This window comes from Gymnogyps californianus, chromosome 3 (genome assembly GCF_018139145.2).
Source record: "Gymnogyps californianus isolate 813 chromosome 3, ASM1813914v2, whole genome shotgun sequence".
NCBI classification, from domain to species: domain Eukaryota; kingdom Metazoa; phylum Chordata; class Aves; order Accipitriformes; family Cathartidae; genus Gymnogyps; species Gymnogyps californianus.
The window spans coordinates 6,273,258-6,290,922 of NC_059473.1; the positions used below are offsets into that span (position 1 = coordinate 6,273,258).

At 48.6% G+C, this 17,665-nt stretch overlaps 2 protein-coding genes across 2 annotated transcripts in view; both read left to right on the forward strand.

Annotated features, from left to right (window-relative positions):
* Positions 1 to 1,173, forward strand: part of PLCB4 (phospholipase C beta 4) — a 193,497-nt gene extending 192,324 nt beyond the window's left edge. Inside the window, exon 38 of the mRNA XM_050893592.1 lies at positions 1,020 to 1,173. Within this exon, the coding sequence (XP_050749549.1) occupies positions 1,020 to 1,108 (89 nt within the window). The 3' untranslated portion in view covers positions 1,109 to 1,173. The remainder of the gene's footprint in view (positions 1 to 1,019) is intronic.
* A 6,398-nt stretch (positions 1,174 to 7,571) lies between these two features.
* Positions 7,572 to 17,397, forward strand: LAMP5 (lysosomal associated membrane protein family member 5). Its single transcript, XM_050894745.1, has 6 exons — positions 7,572 to 7,617; positions 7,903 to 8,075; positions 8,355 to 8,486; positions 8,591 to 8,696; positions 10,172 to 10,360; positions 16,863 to 17,397. Exons 1-6 carry the CDS (start codon positions 7,578 to 7,580, stop codon positions 17,039 to 17,041), a joined length of 819 nt encoding a protein of 272 aa, XP_050750702.1. The 5' UTR covers positions 7,572 to 7,577; the 3' UTR covers positions 17,042 to 17,397.
* The last annotated feature ends 268 nt before the right edge of the window (positions 17,398 to 17,665 follow it).

Consider the following 17,665-nt stretch of genomic DNA (forward strand, 5'->3'; position numbering starts at 1 on the left):
CTGGGTCAACTTATTCAGAGTCCTTTGGGTTACGGATTTAAGTAACTTCCCATATTGAGAGCCCTCAGAGAAAATGAAGAGATGCTGACTCCCAGTTCCTTTAAACTGCAGAGTTTCAAACCAAAGCGCAATTTCTAATCTGTAATTGAGCCACAGGAGGAGTAAGTATGCGTGTGTGCATGTGTGTGTGTGAGAGAGAGAGAAAGGGAGGGAGAGGAAGGGCATTAAAAAAGCTCTCTCTAAGCAGGGGATTCCCAGGCCAGTTACCATTTGTATACAGTGCTTTAACTCTGCTTGCAAAGCCTGAGGCATGCAGAGTTTATAGCGAGATCTGGCATACATTCATTGCTGTGTTTTGCACAACACATTTGGATACAGTTTCAGGTGGATTCAGTGTCTAATCCCATGGAGCATATAGCAGTAGTCTAATCCTGAGGTGAAAATCACCATGTCTGTAATCCTAAGGATCTTCAGGCCAGATGGAGATTATTTTTTAAAAATTATTATTTAAAAAATTACTACTTAAAAAATCTTGCCTACTGCAAGGAAGATGTTACACTGATGGATTTTTGTCATTCATTGTCTTTATGAAAGAAACGAGTCCAGATCGTAGATTAACTCTCTAAACATTTCAGGAAGTAAGACATCGCAGTATTCACACAACAGCAGTAAAGCATACATTCCCAAAGACATTTCCTATCAGGAGAAACAGTCGAATCGGCATCTGCCTAGTTTTCTTCCCCAAAATTGGAGCTTCTGCATTTTACTGTACACTTCTTCAGAAAGTCAACCCACGAGTCTTGGAATAGGATCAAAAATATTTCCCAAGAATTTGTAGACATAAGAATTACATCTGATTTTGAAAACAGAATGACACTGGGGGGGTAAACATAATGTTATTACATATATCTTCAGTGTGTTTTGCCTGTAGTTTACTCAGATACTATCATATAAAACATGTGCTTCATTTTGAATGAAAGCTCTAATGCAATGCTTCATGCGGTTATTTTGGATTGCAGGCAAAGGAGATGCAGCAGATGGTGAAGCTGGAAGCAGAGATGGATCGCAGGCCAGCAACAGTGGTCTAAAGCCTCAACAAGCAAATTGAAGTTGGAGAACACAGCATCCTTAAAATGAGAGCAAAATTCAAAATAACGTTGCTGAGGTTGAAAAATGGGCTTTTTTCTTTTTTTTTTTTTTTTTTTTTATTTTTTGGGGTGGGGGGGTGGTTTGGTTTTTTGTTTTTAATTTGTAAAGTAAGTGTAGCTGCGGACCACCAAGTCTTAAGGTTTGCATTATTTGTTTTTTAACACTGGGCACTGAATTTCCTTTGTTGGATTTCCATAAGAATTTCCTTTGTTCAGAAAAATACTAATAGAAGATGAAGATAGTTTTTTAAACCCGGTCCTGTATTCCTTTCTGTATCCCAACAGGCAGCTTGCCTGCATCAGAATTACACAATCAGAGCCTTGAAACACAACAGATATTTTTAACGTCATCTCAAATGGCAACAAAACTGTAGTCAAGTCATGTTATTTACCATTTGTGTTCTCATGTGTGATATATAGTGTAGAAACCCCATGCTGCCAGATCCCGACAAGCAACAACTCGTCAGATGCTCGGCACCTGATGTCATCGAGCCCACTGGACTGGATCTTCTGCTAAGTCACCGTAATTATCAGTATAGTAAGGAGCTGAGTTTGGGCAATTTTAAATTATATTTTGAAGTATTTTTCAGGCAGCAGACAGTAGGCAGTTGAAAGTTAACTGCATATATTCAAAAGTACAATATGTACAAAGTCATCGGCCAAATTCATCAGCTGTAACAGGGGCTTGACAGGATATTTCTGCAGTCCAGTGATGTCATTCACAAGTGCCATATCAACTCTTGTCATATCTGAAAGAAGGTGATATCCTGTAAAAGTTACTGCAATGGTTAGCATGAGGGAAATACAGTGTATTTGTGCCAAAACTGATCAGTGCTCTAAGGAATTACGTACTAGGCACTTTAAGAAAAGTTTACATCCTACATTGCTTGTATAGAAATTGCATTTTGATCCTGTTGCTGCAGATCCCAGATACTACAGTTCATTGTAACTTAAAGATTGTTTAAATGGCTTTTGGCAAAAAGTTTGTAACTGTGAAAATGTAAAAAGTATTTATACACTTCAGAATCACAGCATTGTAGAAAATCACATACATGTTGCCACGTGATAAAATTAGTCAACAGAAATGATAAGAGTATGTTTGCATGTGATACAAATGCTACTAAGACTGTAATGCCTACTATATGACCACAGTCACTCTACTAGCTGGTAAATACTGAATAAATGTATGGCACAGAATATTGTTTGATTAATTACAAAGACTTCTAGCATAACAAGGTCTTTATATATATGTGTGTATATTAATTACGTGGGCATTCTTGATACTTGTAGTAAAAGAAAAGTACATAACTAATTTAATTTTACACAGAAGTATTTATGCAGATTTTCAGAATTTCATATCAGGAATAACCTTTTTATGTCCATTAGATATAAAAACAATTTGCTAATATGTTAATTTGCATGTTTCCAGAGCTTGCTGTAGTTATATTGCAAAACAATGCATGTAAGCATTCCGCTTGGAATTTGTCCATGCTGCCAATTCAAAGATGACTGCATGGAAAACTGGTAGTTTAGAACAAATCAGATTCCTGATTTCAATGTACTAAGCACCAATTACTTTGTTATATATGCTTGTACAAACAAATTCTACATATTCCTATAAACAAAATAAATGAAAAGAGATAATTATGTTATTGTCAGTCCTGAGATGAAACTTTCAACTTCTCTAATAAAAACCTTAAAAATTCAAAACCTTTAGTTTTGACTGTAGTGAATTGTAGGGTGGTGGTATTATTACTTACAAATTTTTAGTAAGTTGTATTTCCTGTAAAAATGTACATAGTGTAAATATATTTCTATCACAGCTTATTTAGTCAAAGGAGTCTTATTTCTTTTAAGTGATAGAAGAATTGTGCAGCATCGGTCCTCGCAGCACTACAGAACTACCCGAGTACAGTGTAGCGGCACTACCTTGAGATGCAGCAACCCAAGTACAGTATAGCAGCACTACCTTGAGAATGCAACTGAGAGAGAGGTCAGTGAAGTCTTTAGGTGTTTAAGGCAGGATTTAAACAAACTTGTGATGCCTATTCAGAATTCCCATTCTGATGCCACTTAACCTACAGAGGCACGTCCTGCTCCTTATGATCCATAATGTTTTAAAGACAAGTTGTGTACTGGGAGCAGCTCTCCCTGCTCTCTAAGCTTGGCTCGAGTGCTGGAGGGAGCTGTGGGAGCAGCAGTGTTTTCAGAGCATGCTGGACAGGATCCGGCATTTCAAACCAGGCAGTGATTTTTTTTTTTATTATTTTTATTTTTTTTAAATTAAAAATGTCTTCTAAAACACAGCTGGTGGAGACAGTGCTGTGAGCTGGAATTTTATACTGTTGCCTACCGCAGTGGTTTCTAGCCAGTAAGGAGAAGCAAATGACAGACCAGATACAGAGGGAACTGGATGGTGAGGGATTGAACATTACCTGGGCTCATGTAACAGCCTGGCTGGAAACCACTGCCCTACCTGTTAAATAACTGGAAATGGAGGACTTGGGTTCAGCTCATGTCCCCCTCTGAGGAAAATCAAACCTGCCTGTCTTAATTCCCTGGCGAGTATCCTATGCAACAGCAATACACTGGGTTTGGAAGGCTAGAAAATACTGTCCACAGCCTCCTTTTGAGTCTCTGCTCGCTGCTCAGCCAGGAGCGAGACATTTATCAAGTCAGAGAGAAAATGTACTGTGAAACCGCGGAGCTGGGTAGCCTCAGCTTCCAGGCTCAGCTCCCAGAACTGTTACATATTTCATCCATTGACAATTTAGCATAAAATGCAGACAGTAATTTGAAATTAAGTGATGAATTTTGTCAGCGAAGTATTTTGAAATACTGTTTAAGTAGTATTTGATTCAAAAACTATTTGAAGTTTGGCCGCTAATGTAATGAGGTGAGAATTTCCATTGAGATGAAATAGGCTAATCAATTTGAACATTGATACCGAGTTAAAGCAGTTTAAAATGTCATTCCCTGCCGGGGTGATGGATTCCACTTCAGTGAAATTTCATCGAGGGAAGTGGCAGATTCTCCCTCTCTGAATCTCTTCAGATAAATTCAGTGCAGCTGTGATGGGGAGGGTCATGACACCCTGACCTCACAGGCAGCCTGCTCTTCTTCCAGTAATTTGGGGGTTGCTCATTAACTTGACTGTTTCCAAGTGGGGGTCTGTTTAACCCCTGCCCCACTCGAGTGCAGTCAAACTGCATTTCCAGAGACCCAAAATACCCCTCGGGGGCTGATTTCCTTGCAGACTCCACATGCTGTTGCCCACAGGCTGCCTGTGAAACCGGCTGCCAGTGGCAGACACATCCCAGAGCCGCTCGGCCGGAAAACCCCGCTCCCAGGGATGCGCCAGCAGTGGTCCCAGCGCTGCAGCACTGCTCTCACTGCACTGCATGCTCCCTGCAAGGAGGCTGGTAAGAGTTATTGCTGTCTGGTAGTTGGGGGGTAGCAGGGGGGGATTCAGCCTTCAGAGATACACAGGCAGTCTCCACAGTGGGGGGTAAGGGCAGGTTGCAGGGCTGGCTCCAGGTGATCTGATCTGTGACCATAAATTGGCCCAGGTGACAGCATTTCAAGTCAGCTAATGCTGCACTGGCTCTCTCAGGTGAGAGCTTTCTGCTCTGTCAATGTTTTGGGGCTTTCTTGGTGTTAGGAAATTTTAGGCCTTTCCCTTTTTTGCCATGGAGAGCAGGATAAACGTGGCTCTGCAGGCTAGAAGTGAGGATTGTCACTGATGCTGAAGGCTTTTTTTGTTGTGCTGTGCAGCTGGCGGGTGCCGGGAGAGCACGGTTCTGTGCTGTGGGGCTCAGGGGGCTGTGGGTCAGGCTTGCCCACACCTCTAACACAGCTGCTCTCTCCCAGCTGCTCCCTGTGGTACCCTCCTACACGGGCTGGATGCAGGGGCAGCTGCTCAGGATCATATATTTATTTGGAGGCTTAGAAGCTACCTAGAAACCTCAAAAAAATTGGAAATTAAATAGGGGGCTAGAGGAAGAAATAGAGGCTAGTTAAATACCGAGGTCATCAGTGAAAGACCTGAGGAAGCCAGGCATTAAAATCACCACAGAAATACAGTCTGTTGCAGTCAAAGAGCCTCACATAGAAGATTTTTTTTTTCCTTTATATAGTCCCCTGAAACTATTATCTGTGTGTTAATCCTGTATCATGACTGACACAGGTCTGGCTCTATTTTGGGGGGCAGGAATGACTCTTTATCATGAAACAGGAGAGAGCAGAAATGGCCAGAATATAGTATTTAATAGGTACAGCAAGCAGAAAAGGAATTTCAACACAATAGTTACAAAAATCACTATGTTCCTTCAGTATCTGCTTTTATTTTTAAAGAGCTATTTCCCAGCAAGAAAACCCCTCTCTGCAGGTCTGCCCTGGCAGAGAAAGGGCAGCTTCCCACAGGCAGCTGCCCACAATCAAAACTCACCTTGTAATACCTTGCTTCGCAAAACCCTGGACTGTTTCCTCCAGACTCCTTTTCCTGAACTAGAAATGGGAATTGCTAGTGAATCCATGTAACGCCAGACATGCCAAATAGCTGCTGTCCCTTTGGCTTTTTACAAAAAAAATATCCTTGGTAGTAGGCTCCTGTTCCCCGCTGCTCCTGGGACTTGTGTCTCTGTAAATGGTAAATATTCGGATGTGCTCTTCGTACTGGGGCGACGGTGGCAGCGCATTAAAGGACCGTAAAAGCTCCCGATGAGAGGCGAAAAAAACATTTTAACGTCGCATCGCCCGGCAAAAGGGAAAGGCGAAACCCGGGAGCCGTGGGGTGGGAGGCAGGGCTCCGCCGGGGGTGTCGGTGGGGCCAGCGCTGCCCCGGGAGCAGGCGGCGGCCGGGCCGGGCTCCGCGGCGGGCCGCGATGCCCGCAGCTCGGTCTCGTCTGCCGCTGGCAGTGCCTCCTGCCTCCCGGCCACCGCCTCACACCCCCCGGGGGAACCCGGGCGCTCTGAGCTGGGAACACGACTGCTCCTCCTCGGAGATCCCTCTGCCGACAAACCGGGGGGTCCATTTCACCCCCCGCCCCCGGGTTGAGAGGGAGGAAACGCAAGCGCCGGTTTTACAGTGAATAAAGGGGATTGCCCAGCTCGGGACTCCGGCAGCACTGCACATCCCGGGGCGGGCAGCCCTGCCTGCCCTCTCCTTTCCTCCCCAGCAGCCGGCAGGGATGGGGTGCGCAGTGCTTTTATTCACCCCGCCTTGCAGCCCCTTCTCCCCTAAGCGCCCTCAACGCCGGGCCGCCATGCCTGCGCGCCCCATACCCTTGAGCCTGGCAGGGACAAACTCTTAGCTCCCCGGTACAGTTCGCCCGTGTCGTACCTCTGAGACGCACCCCTAGGCGTGCCCGGACACCCCCCCCCCAATAACGCTCCGCATAGGCACGGCCTGGATTGTTTTAATGCATCTTCTGGGTGCTGTCGGGACAGCTCCCCGTGCTACGTGATGGTATGTTTTATGGTATGTCACGACATCTTAAAAGCTCAGGTGTGTTGATGGCCGTTTACAAAAGGGTGCCGAGTTTGCTTCTGACCTTGCCACACAAAAATAGCTGCACGTTTCTTTCTAAATTAACACACAAAGCAGCTGTTCGCCTTCACCGAAATTACTGACGCTCGGTGAGCAGCCGGCGCTGGACTAGATAACCCCTCCTCCATCCCCTCCGCTGTCCCGGTTTAGCGGTTCGTTTGCCTCTCCGGCGGCGCTGGCGCTGCCCGGGGACAGCAGTTGTCCGGCGGGAGCAGCCGCCTGGCGCGGCACCGAAAGGGAAGGGTGGGTGGGTGGCAGGACCCCGGAGGAAGGGGGACCCGGCCCCGCGCCGTGCCCCGGCGAAGCCCGTGTGCCCTGGACCGGTGTAGGGCTCACCCCGGGATGCGGCCCCGCTCCCACCCCCTGCGCTGCCCCGGGGAGCGGGGGGCGCTCGGTGCGGTTCAACCCCGCTCCAGCGGCACGTCGGGGCGGCCCGGCTGGCCAGGGCTCCCCCGGCTCCCTCCTCCGAGGTCCCCGCTCTCCACCGGGATCCCCGTGGGGATCCCCGAGAGCCCCTCCGCGGGGGTTGGCGGGGCCCCCCCAACGCAAGAGGAGGGGGAGGAATCCCTCCTCCCCGCCCTGCCTCCGCGTACGCCCCGTCCCTCGGCGTGGGCGCCTCCATCAGCTCTGCCGGCATCTCCCCTCCTCCTCCGCCCCCCCACACACCCACGCACTCTTCCCCGTCCCTCCTCCCCGCCACTCCACAGCAGAGTGCTTTTGCAGCCTGTGCAGCTCCTGAGAAAGGAGGTGTTTCAGCTTCCCCCCCCCCCTTTTTTTTTTTTTTAAATATTTCTTCTTTTTTTTCTTTCTTTCCTCCGGAGCGGACCCTTTCGGAGAAGCAGCAGCAGCAGCCGCGGACACGCCGGGGCCGAGCAGGGAGGATGGCCGGGGGGCGCCTCCCGGGGCTGCTCTTCCTCTTGCGTGAGTACCGCGGCGGCGAGTCGCGACACAGAGCCCTGTCGCGATGAGGCTGGCGCTGAGACAGACCCGGCGCTGCTAGAGCACCGGACCTGCTTCACCGCCACCGGCTGCCCCATCTCCACTGCCCGCTCTATCGCGACAGGGATGCCCCGTCGCGACAGAGGAGCTTACTCCAGCGGGCTCGGGGGGGGAAGGGGGGGGAGGATAGGTCTTAAGGTGAGCCGGCAGAGGCTTAGGGCAAAAGGCCCCGGGCGCTGCCGCCGCTCAGCGCCTCTCTGCCCGCAGACGCCGCGGCTCGCCTGGCTGCCGAGCAAGAAGTTGAAAACCTCTCCGGGCTCTCCCCTAACCCCGAAAAGGACATTTTCGTGGTGCGGGAAAACCGGACGACGTGTCTCATGGCGGAATTCGCCGCCAAGTTCATCGTCCCCTACGACGTGTGGGCCAGCAACTACGTGGATGTGAGTGGGGTCCGGGTCCGGGGGAGCTGCGGCGCGGCCCGGGGGGCGGCCGGGGTTCGGGTTTGCAGCGCTACAGCCGCAGCCGCGGAGCCGCCGCACGTTGTCACGGCAGGACCGGTGGTGGCGGCGGGGCGGGGTGGGGGGGGTCGGGGGAATCCGCCGGTAGTTTTGGAAAGTCCTTTATCCTCTCTGAGGATATTCAGCCGGGACTGTGGGGGGGCTGTGGGCGTCCAGGGGGGCCCCGAGGCCGCCCCCCTGAGTCCCGCTCCCCGTTTCCAGCTGATCACGGAGCAAGCCGATATCCCGCTGTCGCGGGGCGCCGAGATGAAGGGCAAGTGCGGCACCAACGAGTCGGAGCTGGAGATCTCCTGGCTGGAGCAAGCGTACACCCTCAAACTCTTCTTCCTGAAGGTACGGGGCTCCCCCTGCACGCCCGGGAGCTGGGGGGGGGGGGGGGGGGTGTGTGTGTGTGCATGGCGGTATTGCCGGGGTCCTGACCGGCCCTGTCTCGGCAGGAGGGGCACAACACGTCCCGGGGGCAGGAGGCTTTCTGGAGGCTCAGCCGGATCCAGTTCAGCTACGACACCGCCGAGCGCACCTACTTCAAGGACGCTGTCAGCCGTAAGCGCCCCGGGGGGCCGGGATTTAAAGCAGATCCGTGGGGTCTGGCGAGCGCAGAGCCGGGGGGACGGACGGACACCCCGCGGGCTACTCGCCTAAATGCAGTTTAACGGGGAAAAAAGAAACCCCAAACCTGCCCGACAAAGCCGGGACCAGGTGCCGGTTTTAAACTGCGTATTAATTTTTTTCCCCCTTTTTCTGCTTGTTTCTTGTTTTTAATCACCGCAGTGGCCGTGGGAGGGAGAGGCCAACCTCTGCCCGTTGGCTGCGCTGCCCCGGGCCCTCTCGGCGGAACCCGGGGGCCCGAGGGGGTGGGCAGCAGGGCAGGGGTCCGCCTGGTTTGGAAAAATTTGTCTCCTTTCCTGCAGGAGATGTTTTTTAAGGTTAATTATCTCCTCGATTCTGATGATTGTTGAATAGGTGGGAAAGCAGCCATTTCCCAAGATAATGATGAAATCAACATCAATATCCATACCGCTACACACCTCCACACTCAATAGCCTCCTGTTGTCTCACTGGGTTTCCTTTCTTTTGGCTCTCATTTTGTTTTTAGTTCATTTCTCCTCAGAAATGAGTTGTCTTGTATTGAAAATTGAAATACTGTCATTTGCAAGTTGTTGTTCTTCAAGATTTTCAAACTCCAGTGAATGGTGCACTAAGAGTTTGTGGCATAAGGCACACTGGATGTGGAGCTGTTTTTCCCACTGGTGTTTCCACTGTTTGTGTCCCCAAAACATGGTGGTGGCCATGCCTCATCACCCTCTGCAAATGCGAAACACTGATTGCCTTTCTGTGCTGCTGAAGGGAAACAAAGGGCTGCAGAAGAGCGGGAGGTGGAAGGCATCCCTCATTCCACCTTGCTGAGCTGCATTCAGCCTTCAGTTATAAAACAAGCTTGATGTGATGGGAAAATATTTTCTCGTAATCTATACTTGGGTGAAATGGTCACGTTGTATTTTCAGGAAAGGTGTTATGGCCTGGTTTACTTTGTAGTAAGATCCCCAAATTGCATTGCTCCTTCCCACCTGAATTCAGAGCATAAGTGCAGCCGCAGGAATTGCTGTTTCCCGAACGTAGGGAGTACGAGCACAGTCCGAGGCTGAAACCTGTATGTACATCAATAGAAACCATTCCTCTGACTTTATGGACTTCACGTCCTGTGACATGAGCATAGCTGGCAGCGGCAGAGCCAGCTTTCCCCTTCGTGCTGGCAGGACCACATGCTGCAGCCATCCGTTCCTGCTTGCGGGCAGGCAACCCCAGTGCGGGAACTGCCCTGGCTATGTGGGGGTGTCATGCCGAAACCATGGTCCCACCCCAGGAGAAAATGCTGCTTGAAGAGCAGTGGAGTGTGCGGCCGCCGCATTGCACGCTGCCTGCATACCCTTGTGTTCAGTTCATTAGCTTTGTTAACAAAGTCACGTCGGTCCCCCAGAGATGGGACCTGACCTCTGCTGTTTCTGCCCCTTGGCCAGCTGGGAAGCACACGGCCAGCTCGCACCGGCTCTCTGCCCTGGTCACCCCGGCTGGGAAGTCCTACGAGTGCCAGGCACAGCAGACCATCTCCCTCATCTCCAGCGACCACCAGAAGTCTGTACAGCTCTTGCTGTCGGAAGTGCGCATCCAGCCCTTCGACTTCACCGCGGATTTTGTCTTCAGTGAAGGTAAGGTGCAGGGCAAAGGCATGTCCTGCATCCCCGAGATGCTGACGCTGCCATGGCCTTTGGGAATGTCACAATGTGCTTGAAGGAATTTGGGTCTCACCTTTATCAGGGCACCTTCCCCTCCCTCCAGCGGGTTGTCAGTGCTCCCTGCAGTCCCTCCAACCCGTTCCCTGCCTCCGTGGTCACCCAAAAGCCGTTACAAATTCAGCCCAGCTGCTCTTTGGTCAAAACATGGGCTATCATTGCGTGTACATTGGCTTCCGTAAGGACTCATCTAGCTAGGTTGCCAGCAAGCCCCAGAACTGCCTGGTCCCTGGGGAGCCCTGCAAGGCTTAGGTGTCTCCTCTGCAGCATGGAAGGTGCTTCGGTACAGCTCCAGGGGCTTTTTAGGGCCACTGCACGCTGAGGAAAGCTTGGGGCTGCTGCGGTGGAAGGAAATACTTGTGATGCACGTTGCTGGCTTCAGTTTGATTAATGCTCATTGCAAGGGTGAAGGAAGCATAACAGGGACTTCAGTGAGGTGCTTCATGTGCCAGACGTGGGATGCTGTTCCTCTTCTTAGGTTTCTTTAACGTTAATTGTAGTTAAAAGAAAATTTGAGTTAACACATGCTGTTCGTATCAAATGGTTGTACTGAAGTCAGCAGCAATACTGCCATGGGGCAGAATTCCTGCAGATTTTGCCTTCCTTTATCCTGAGGAACTCGTGGTGCTCCTCCTCTCCAACTTCCCCCTGCCTTTTACATCAGGTTGAAAGAGGGAGTGTAAACATGCTCACCTGAATTAGGGCTTCGAGACTAGTCCCCTTTTTATAATGCCATCTTAGCAAATTAGTTAACTCCATTATCGTAACAAGATGCAAATAAAATTTGTAGTAGCCAAATCTTTTAATAACGAGCTAGAAAATGGTGGTGTTATTTTCAAGCCTAGCATTAAAAACATGGGGCTTTATTATTTTGCGTGTGGGAAATATTTTAGAACACAATAAAAAACCAGCACTGACTACAGAGCCGAGCACTTACGCTCATGACTCACATTCCTCTAACTGCAGTAGTAAATACATGCTATTATGTACACTGGCTCTGGCAGAGCTCTGCGTGGCTGAATTACTCATGGCAAGGCCGGTGTAGTACGGAGTAGGCTTTATCTTGGGCACAAATACATTTTTTTTTTTTTTCCTATTGAAGTAGTACCACATTTTGCATAGGTTACAGGGAGAAAAAGGTAGAATTTAATAGTTTCCTATCATTTTTTGTTGGCACATCTTCATCTTCTCCCTCCTCCTGTGGATCCAGGCTTCCTGCACTCAGGGTTTGGCTGGGCAGACCTTGGAGGCTGAGAAAAGCATATTTAAAATACGCAAGTCTGGACTCAGTTTTAGCTGCTGTGTCTCTGTGATACCAAACTTGTCAAGTCTAAGAGCTCATAGTTAAAACAACCAAACTCAGGGTTCATTGCCAAAGGGAACTACCTGCCTTTTTCATGATACGCTCTTTCATATCAGACAGTAAATTTCTTTTTTTTTTTTCCTTTGTTGTTGTCGTTTGGATTTTTTTTTCTCCAGGACACAAAGAGACCCTGGTTGGTTTAGCAATCTTTAAACATGTGTGGGGAATTCCTCCTCCTGAGGAAAGCACGGTTTCTCTCTTTGTCAAGCTTTCTGTTTTTTTGTTGTCGCTCTCATTATTCAATGACAATTCTTTTTGTTTAATTCCACTGGAAGTTAAATAGCAAAGAGCACCTGGAGAGGATCGTCAGAAATGCCCGAGAGGTCATTTATTAATGAAGCTTCACATGGGGCTCTGCCACTTCTCCCAGCGGCACGTCCCCACCAGCGTGTCCTCAGCACATGCATGGCAAAACATGATCCTTTGTGGGGTCTGAGAATCACTGCCAATCTTAAATTACAGTAATTAGCCTTCTCCTTTTTGGTTCATTAATTTCCCATTAGGTAAAATTCCTATTAATTATGAACAAGCTACAGAACATTTTAAAATATTTTAGAATAGAGAAAGAGACCTGCTAGAGCAGAAGAATTGCCGAGATGCAGGAGGGTCAGGGCCCTTTTAGCACAAAGAAATGGGGGGGGAAAGGTTTTGTCATTAGTCCTGACACAGTCCTGTCTGGAATAGATTAAAAACCTTGTAGGGAGTGATTGGATTGCTTTTATTTTTTTGAATGCTTAAACTCATGTGCTAGAATATCTTTTTTTTTCTTTTTTTTTTTTTTTCCAAGACACGACTTCCAACCCTCACAAATACATACATATATAAATATACGTAATTATATATATTTACCTTTTTCAATACAGAAGCAGCAGAACATTTTTTTTCATTCAGAGCTTGGGAAATATTTTTTTAATAGGGAAAATGTGTGTACATTTTTCAGCTTAAAAGATCAGTGAAGAGAGGGCTGGATCTAGAGGGTGTGAAGAGAACATTTAAATTGGCGAAAGAACCCCACAGAAATTGTCAGCTCTTTTGATTTTAATGAAAATAACGCAAAATACTAATACAAAGGAATACAAAGGCTGAGAATTAGGGACCAGGATCCTGGGAGGTCTCATCTCCCTCTGAGCCACCCCAAATGAGGGCCACATTTTCTCAAGGGTCCTTGGCACCAAGTAGCTTCTCTTTGCAAGGTACGCAGCCACATTTAAAAAAGTACCCAGTCTTTCTTTTTTTTTTTTTTTTTTCTCTTTTTAAGCTAATCACTTATAAACGCCCATCTCAAAATCTCAGAAATCCATCCTATCATGCCAGATACAACTGGGCTGTTTTTCCATCCCTTTGAACAGCCCCCGCACCGGTCCTCAGGCTTGTGGTCGTGACTATGGGAAACTGCTGATTTTTTTTTTTTGCTGTGCTGCTATTTGTTCTGCAGAGGGATGCTGAAACAAGAAAATGGGCCTGTTGGGTGGTTTTGTAGCCTAGTACTGAAATTGGACGAGCACTCACCATAGAAACCGTGGCGGTACGTGAGCCTGGGTGCTGCGCGGTGTTGGAGGAGGCGCAGCACAAAAGAACAATGAGGAATGATACCTCCTTTGTATCCGCCTGCAGTCTCTGTTCGACGGGGCAGGGACCCGGGCTGCGGGGTGGCACCTCTCTGGCAAAAGGGTGACCCCGCCGCGTTTGGGATGCAGCAAAACTCCCGGCATCACCTGAACTTTTCACGTAGTTAAAATTTGCCAGGGACCTTTTTGCTTTCCTGGACTGAGGGTAAAACCCAGCAATTTGGGAAATGCTGAGATCCCTGTGACCTGAAGTAAAATACTCAGGAGAATTTGATGGAAAGGGCTGTTTTCCTGCAGAAGGCATTGATTTAAAATACATAGCAGTTCCCAATGTGATGGTGTTTCATTTGTTGTGCATCAACCAAGCCCGCGTGCCCGCACTGTGCTTGATAGGGTTGAGTGTCTGAATTTGTGTCTGCCGTGGACTTTATGCAAACCCTTCTCCCCTCCCACTCCCCCTTTGCATTTTTCTTTGCTGATAGACGAGGAATGATACCTGTTACCTACCTCCCCATGTGTTGTGGACCTCAGTGCCTATGCAAGGCTTTGAACTCTTGGGGTGAAAAATGCTATATAAATGTTAAAGTACATTGTTAGAAATGTGAAAATATTTTTATTTATTGCAAAATAATATTTTAACATTACTATAATGTTAAAATACAAAATTCATCCTCCTAGCAGTCAGCATCTGGAGAGCCTTAGTTCCGCTGCAGATGTGTTTGTGCTTAGCGCTTGCCTGTGCCTCTGTGCTGGGTCCCCCACAGCCCCATTCCCATTCCCCCTATGCTCTCCGAAGATCCCAGACTTTGGCGATCTGCTCCAAAAGGAGAAAACGGATGTGTCTGGTGAGGAGAAGATGTTGGTAAGGCAGGAGGTGGCTGCTCTGCAAGGCTGCCTTTGCTGCTGGGCAGGGCTTTCTGCCCTGGGGAGGTGCAGCAGGGTCCAGCTGGGGAGAGCAGCATGGTTTGTGGATGTGCTGCTGGAGACTGCGAGCTTTGCTTTGCTTTTTATTTTTCCTGTGGGCTTTTTTTTCTTTTAATCCTCTTTAAAAAGTGTCAGGATAAAGAACTATCTTCCTTGGCTGCTTGCAAGAATTGACACCTTTTTGAGTTGTGACTCAGACACTTAAATACAGCCGTGGCTTTCTGTGGACACCAGAGCTTTGGTCATGTCCTCTGGCACATTTTGTGCTCTGCAGCCGGTTTGCTTTGGCAAAAGCTGGGAATTCAAATATTGCAAGCAGGTGCTTTAGAGTTGCGTTAGTCCTCTGCATCACAGCACTGGTGCTTTTAGCTTTGCCTTCTTCACTGGCTGCAGAACCCCACATTCACACCATTCTCCTGCAAACGCAGCATCGTTCTTGTTTAAGGAAAGGTGCATGGGCGAACCTGCCATGTTTGAGCACAGGTGAACGTCCTCAGTTGGGTTTACAGCAGGCTTGTTTCAATTTTCTGTAGGGTTTAAGCTAAACCACTTTCAAAGCAAAAATTAGTGCCTGCAGGAGGAGATTGCAGTGGCTGGACTAAAACACTGCTAATTGGCACATAAATCAGCACCCCCCGGCCCGTGGGCTGTTGCAGCCGCATGGTGAGTGGACAGGAGCTCCTCTAGCACGGATCCTTGCTGTAGGAAGGGTGCTGCTTTGTACCGGCACATGGGCAGTGGGGTCGGGGCGTCGGAGGACCCCTGGCCCCACGATACTGCCCCGTGCGTGGCTTTTCCCGCACTTGGGTCTGGGGATGTCAACCTGCTGCTGTGTCTCTGCCTTGGCGCTGTAAGTCTGGTCAGGCCTTAGCATCCTAAACCGGGAAGGCTTTCTTAAAGTTCTAGAAACCCAGTTTTGGGAGCTAAATAATAATCAGGGGTTTTTTTTCCCTTTCTCCTGAATACAAACAAACAAAACCCCTGCATTGCAGCAATTGCCGAATCGCCTGTAACACAGTCCTGGTGATTAATCACTCCTCTGGTGAAACAGTGAGCAACTGGAACCGAAAAGGACATTTTTTTTGTTAGACTACATTTCACTTTTGCTTTTTTGTTTCACTTCATTTACAGCTCAAAACGTTTCCTGACGACATCGCTGTGAGCCTGGTGCTGGGAGGAGGGCTCCGCTCCGGGAGGCAACGGAGCTCCTGGAGGTGCTGGCACCGCTGGAGATAACGTCCCTGCTGTCATCTCCTGCCTGGGCCTGGGGGGTCTCTGGGTTCTTTCTGCTCTTTGCCACATGCTGTTAGATTTGCAGAGCGTTTGCCGTTTGTGGTTATCACAGATCTCTGTGTCTTGCAGTCAGCTGCCTGGGGAACCCATCTGGACAGTCTTTAGTGATGGGAGGAATTAGTGGTGCCCTTTGTATCTGCTCATCTAATATGCAGCCTTCCCCCCCCCCCCCCCCTTTTTTTTTATTAAAGTAATGGCTGTTTTCATTGTTTTCAGCGCAATTCTAGTACTGTGAAGAAGATGGTCCAGGGGCCAGAGCACTGTCCCTCCTGTACCCCATAACTTCCCCCCCCTGAGTTGGCATTTTTCTTCCTTTTGGTCTGGCAGCCCAATCTCAGCAGCATCGGCTCTGCCAGTCCATCAGCAACAGTCCCGTGAGGAAAAAAGTAAATCATGATCCTGTCATTCAGGCCTGCAGTAGACTCTGGAAGTGTAAGGGAGCTGAACCGGGATTACCAGCGTAACGTGCTTCCTAACCTCGGTGGCCTTTGCAAGCTAAATAGAAAAGTGTTCTCCCTTTGTAGCTGTGGTTATTATTTTCTAGTGGTTTATTAGACTATGACGGGGACTCATAAGCCAGAGAGAAAAACACTGGGGAGGCTTGTGTTGCTTGTGCTCATCCTTTGCCATGTTTGACAAAAAACGTGGGGTGCCGGGATGCTGTTTGACCACAAACACGCATGTGCTCTGCCAGTGCTGGTAAACTCCCCAGGGGCAGCTCACAGAGAGGGGGAAGAGATGCTGTTAGATCTCTGTTAACTTGCAGATAGAGGGGAAAAATCTTTTAACGATGAGCAGGGTAAGTCTGATGCAGGATTAAAGACGTACTGATGTTGAGGTCTCGTGATACAAGATTTATAGACTCTAAATAAACAAAGCAGATCTTCAGCCACAGTCAGGAAAATTGTACTTTTGCTGTCCCGTTCCCAGCAAGGCCATTGCTGTACTGGTGTGGCAGAGAGGCCTGAAGAGGAGCTTACAGGCATGAAAGCGTTTCTTCCCACTGCGTCGGCTGGTTTGATAGATGTTACCTCTCCCTCCAAACCCTGCCTTCTGACTGTGATTTCACTTTCTTCCAGAGGAATTGATTTTCTCCCTGGGACTCTGATGACGGTTGCTGTCTCTCCTTGCTGCTGCGGCTATTTTTGCTGCGCAGGGACCCCCGGCACGGAGCCGTGACTCCGAGGAAGTCCGTTCGCTACAGCAGCAGGAGTTCAGATGTGCGATTTCTCATTCATTTCTCTCTTTCCTTTTTTTTCTTCCCCTGCAGAACACAAGTGCCCTGTGGACCAGAGGGAGCAGTTAGAAGAAACCCTGCCTCTGATTTTGGGCCTGATACTGGGGTTGGTTATCGTAATAACCCTCTGCGTTTACCATATCCACCACAAGCTGACAGCCAACCAAGTGCAAATTCCTCGGGACAGATCTCAGTACAAACACATGGGATAGGGGACAGGATCGAGCAGCCCAAATATTTATCAGGTAGAAAAAGCAAAAGCACTTTTTTCTAAGGGTGAGGAAAGGTTATGGGGGGCAAGAGACGGTATTCACAACACCTAATCGTGGGTATTTCATGGAGACACACCGGTTAAGGTTAGGCTTTAATATAGTCAGTGCAGAGACATAGCCGTCTCTGTAAGAAGACTCGGAGCATCTGATTTTAGGAGTCTGTGGCAGTAGGTGGTATGAATACCTTCTTAAGCAGCTGGGCTGATGATCTGGAAACAGAAATGCTTCACATGTCAAAGTTTAACACTGGGGCAAAATTAGCTTTTTTCTTTTTTTTTTTTTTTTTTTAAATCTTTTTTCCCTTTTCAAGAGGCTCTTGCCTCCCCAATGCGCTGCTCTTGGCAGCGTTCAGCCCTCTCCATTCATGTCCGTGCAGGGAGTAGGGCTGGGGGACAGAGCCATTGCACAGACTTCATTAAGGTCCTCTAATGAAGGGACTCAAACCGCATTCCTGAAGTTTGCACTCATGGTAAGAGAAGCGTGAAGGCAATACAGGTGTGGTTTGGGGGGGGGGGGGAGGGGGGGGGGGAAGGGAGGGAGAAGGGAAAAAAAGGCCAGAACCTC

Excerpts from the sequence above, each read along its gene's own strand:
- LAMP5 (XM_050894745.1), top strand. The coding sequence starts at position 7,578 with ATGGCCGGGGGGCGCCTCCCGGGGCTGCTCTTCCTCTTGC. Across the intron at positions 8,487-8,590 it reads TCAAACTCTTCTTCCTGAAG|GAGGGGCACAACACGTCCCG; the intron begins GTACGGGGCTCC and ends CTGTCTCGGCAG. Across the intron at positions 10,361-16,862 it reads GGATTTTGTCTTCAGTGAAG|AACACAAGTGCCCTGTGGAC; the intron begins GTAAGGTGCAGG and ends CTTCCCCTGCAG.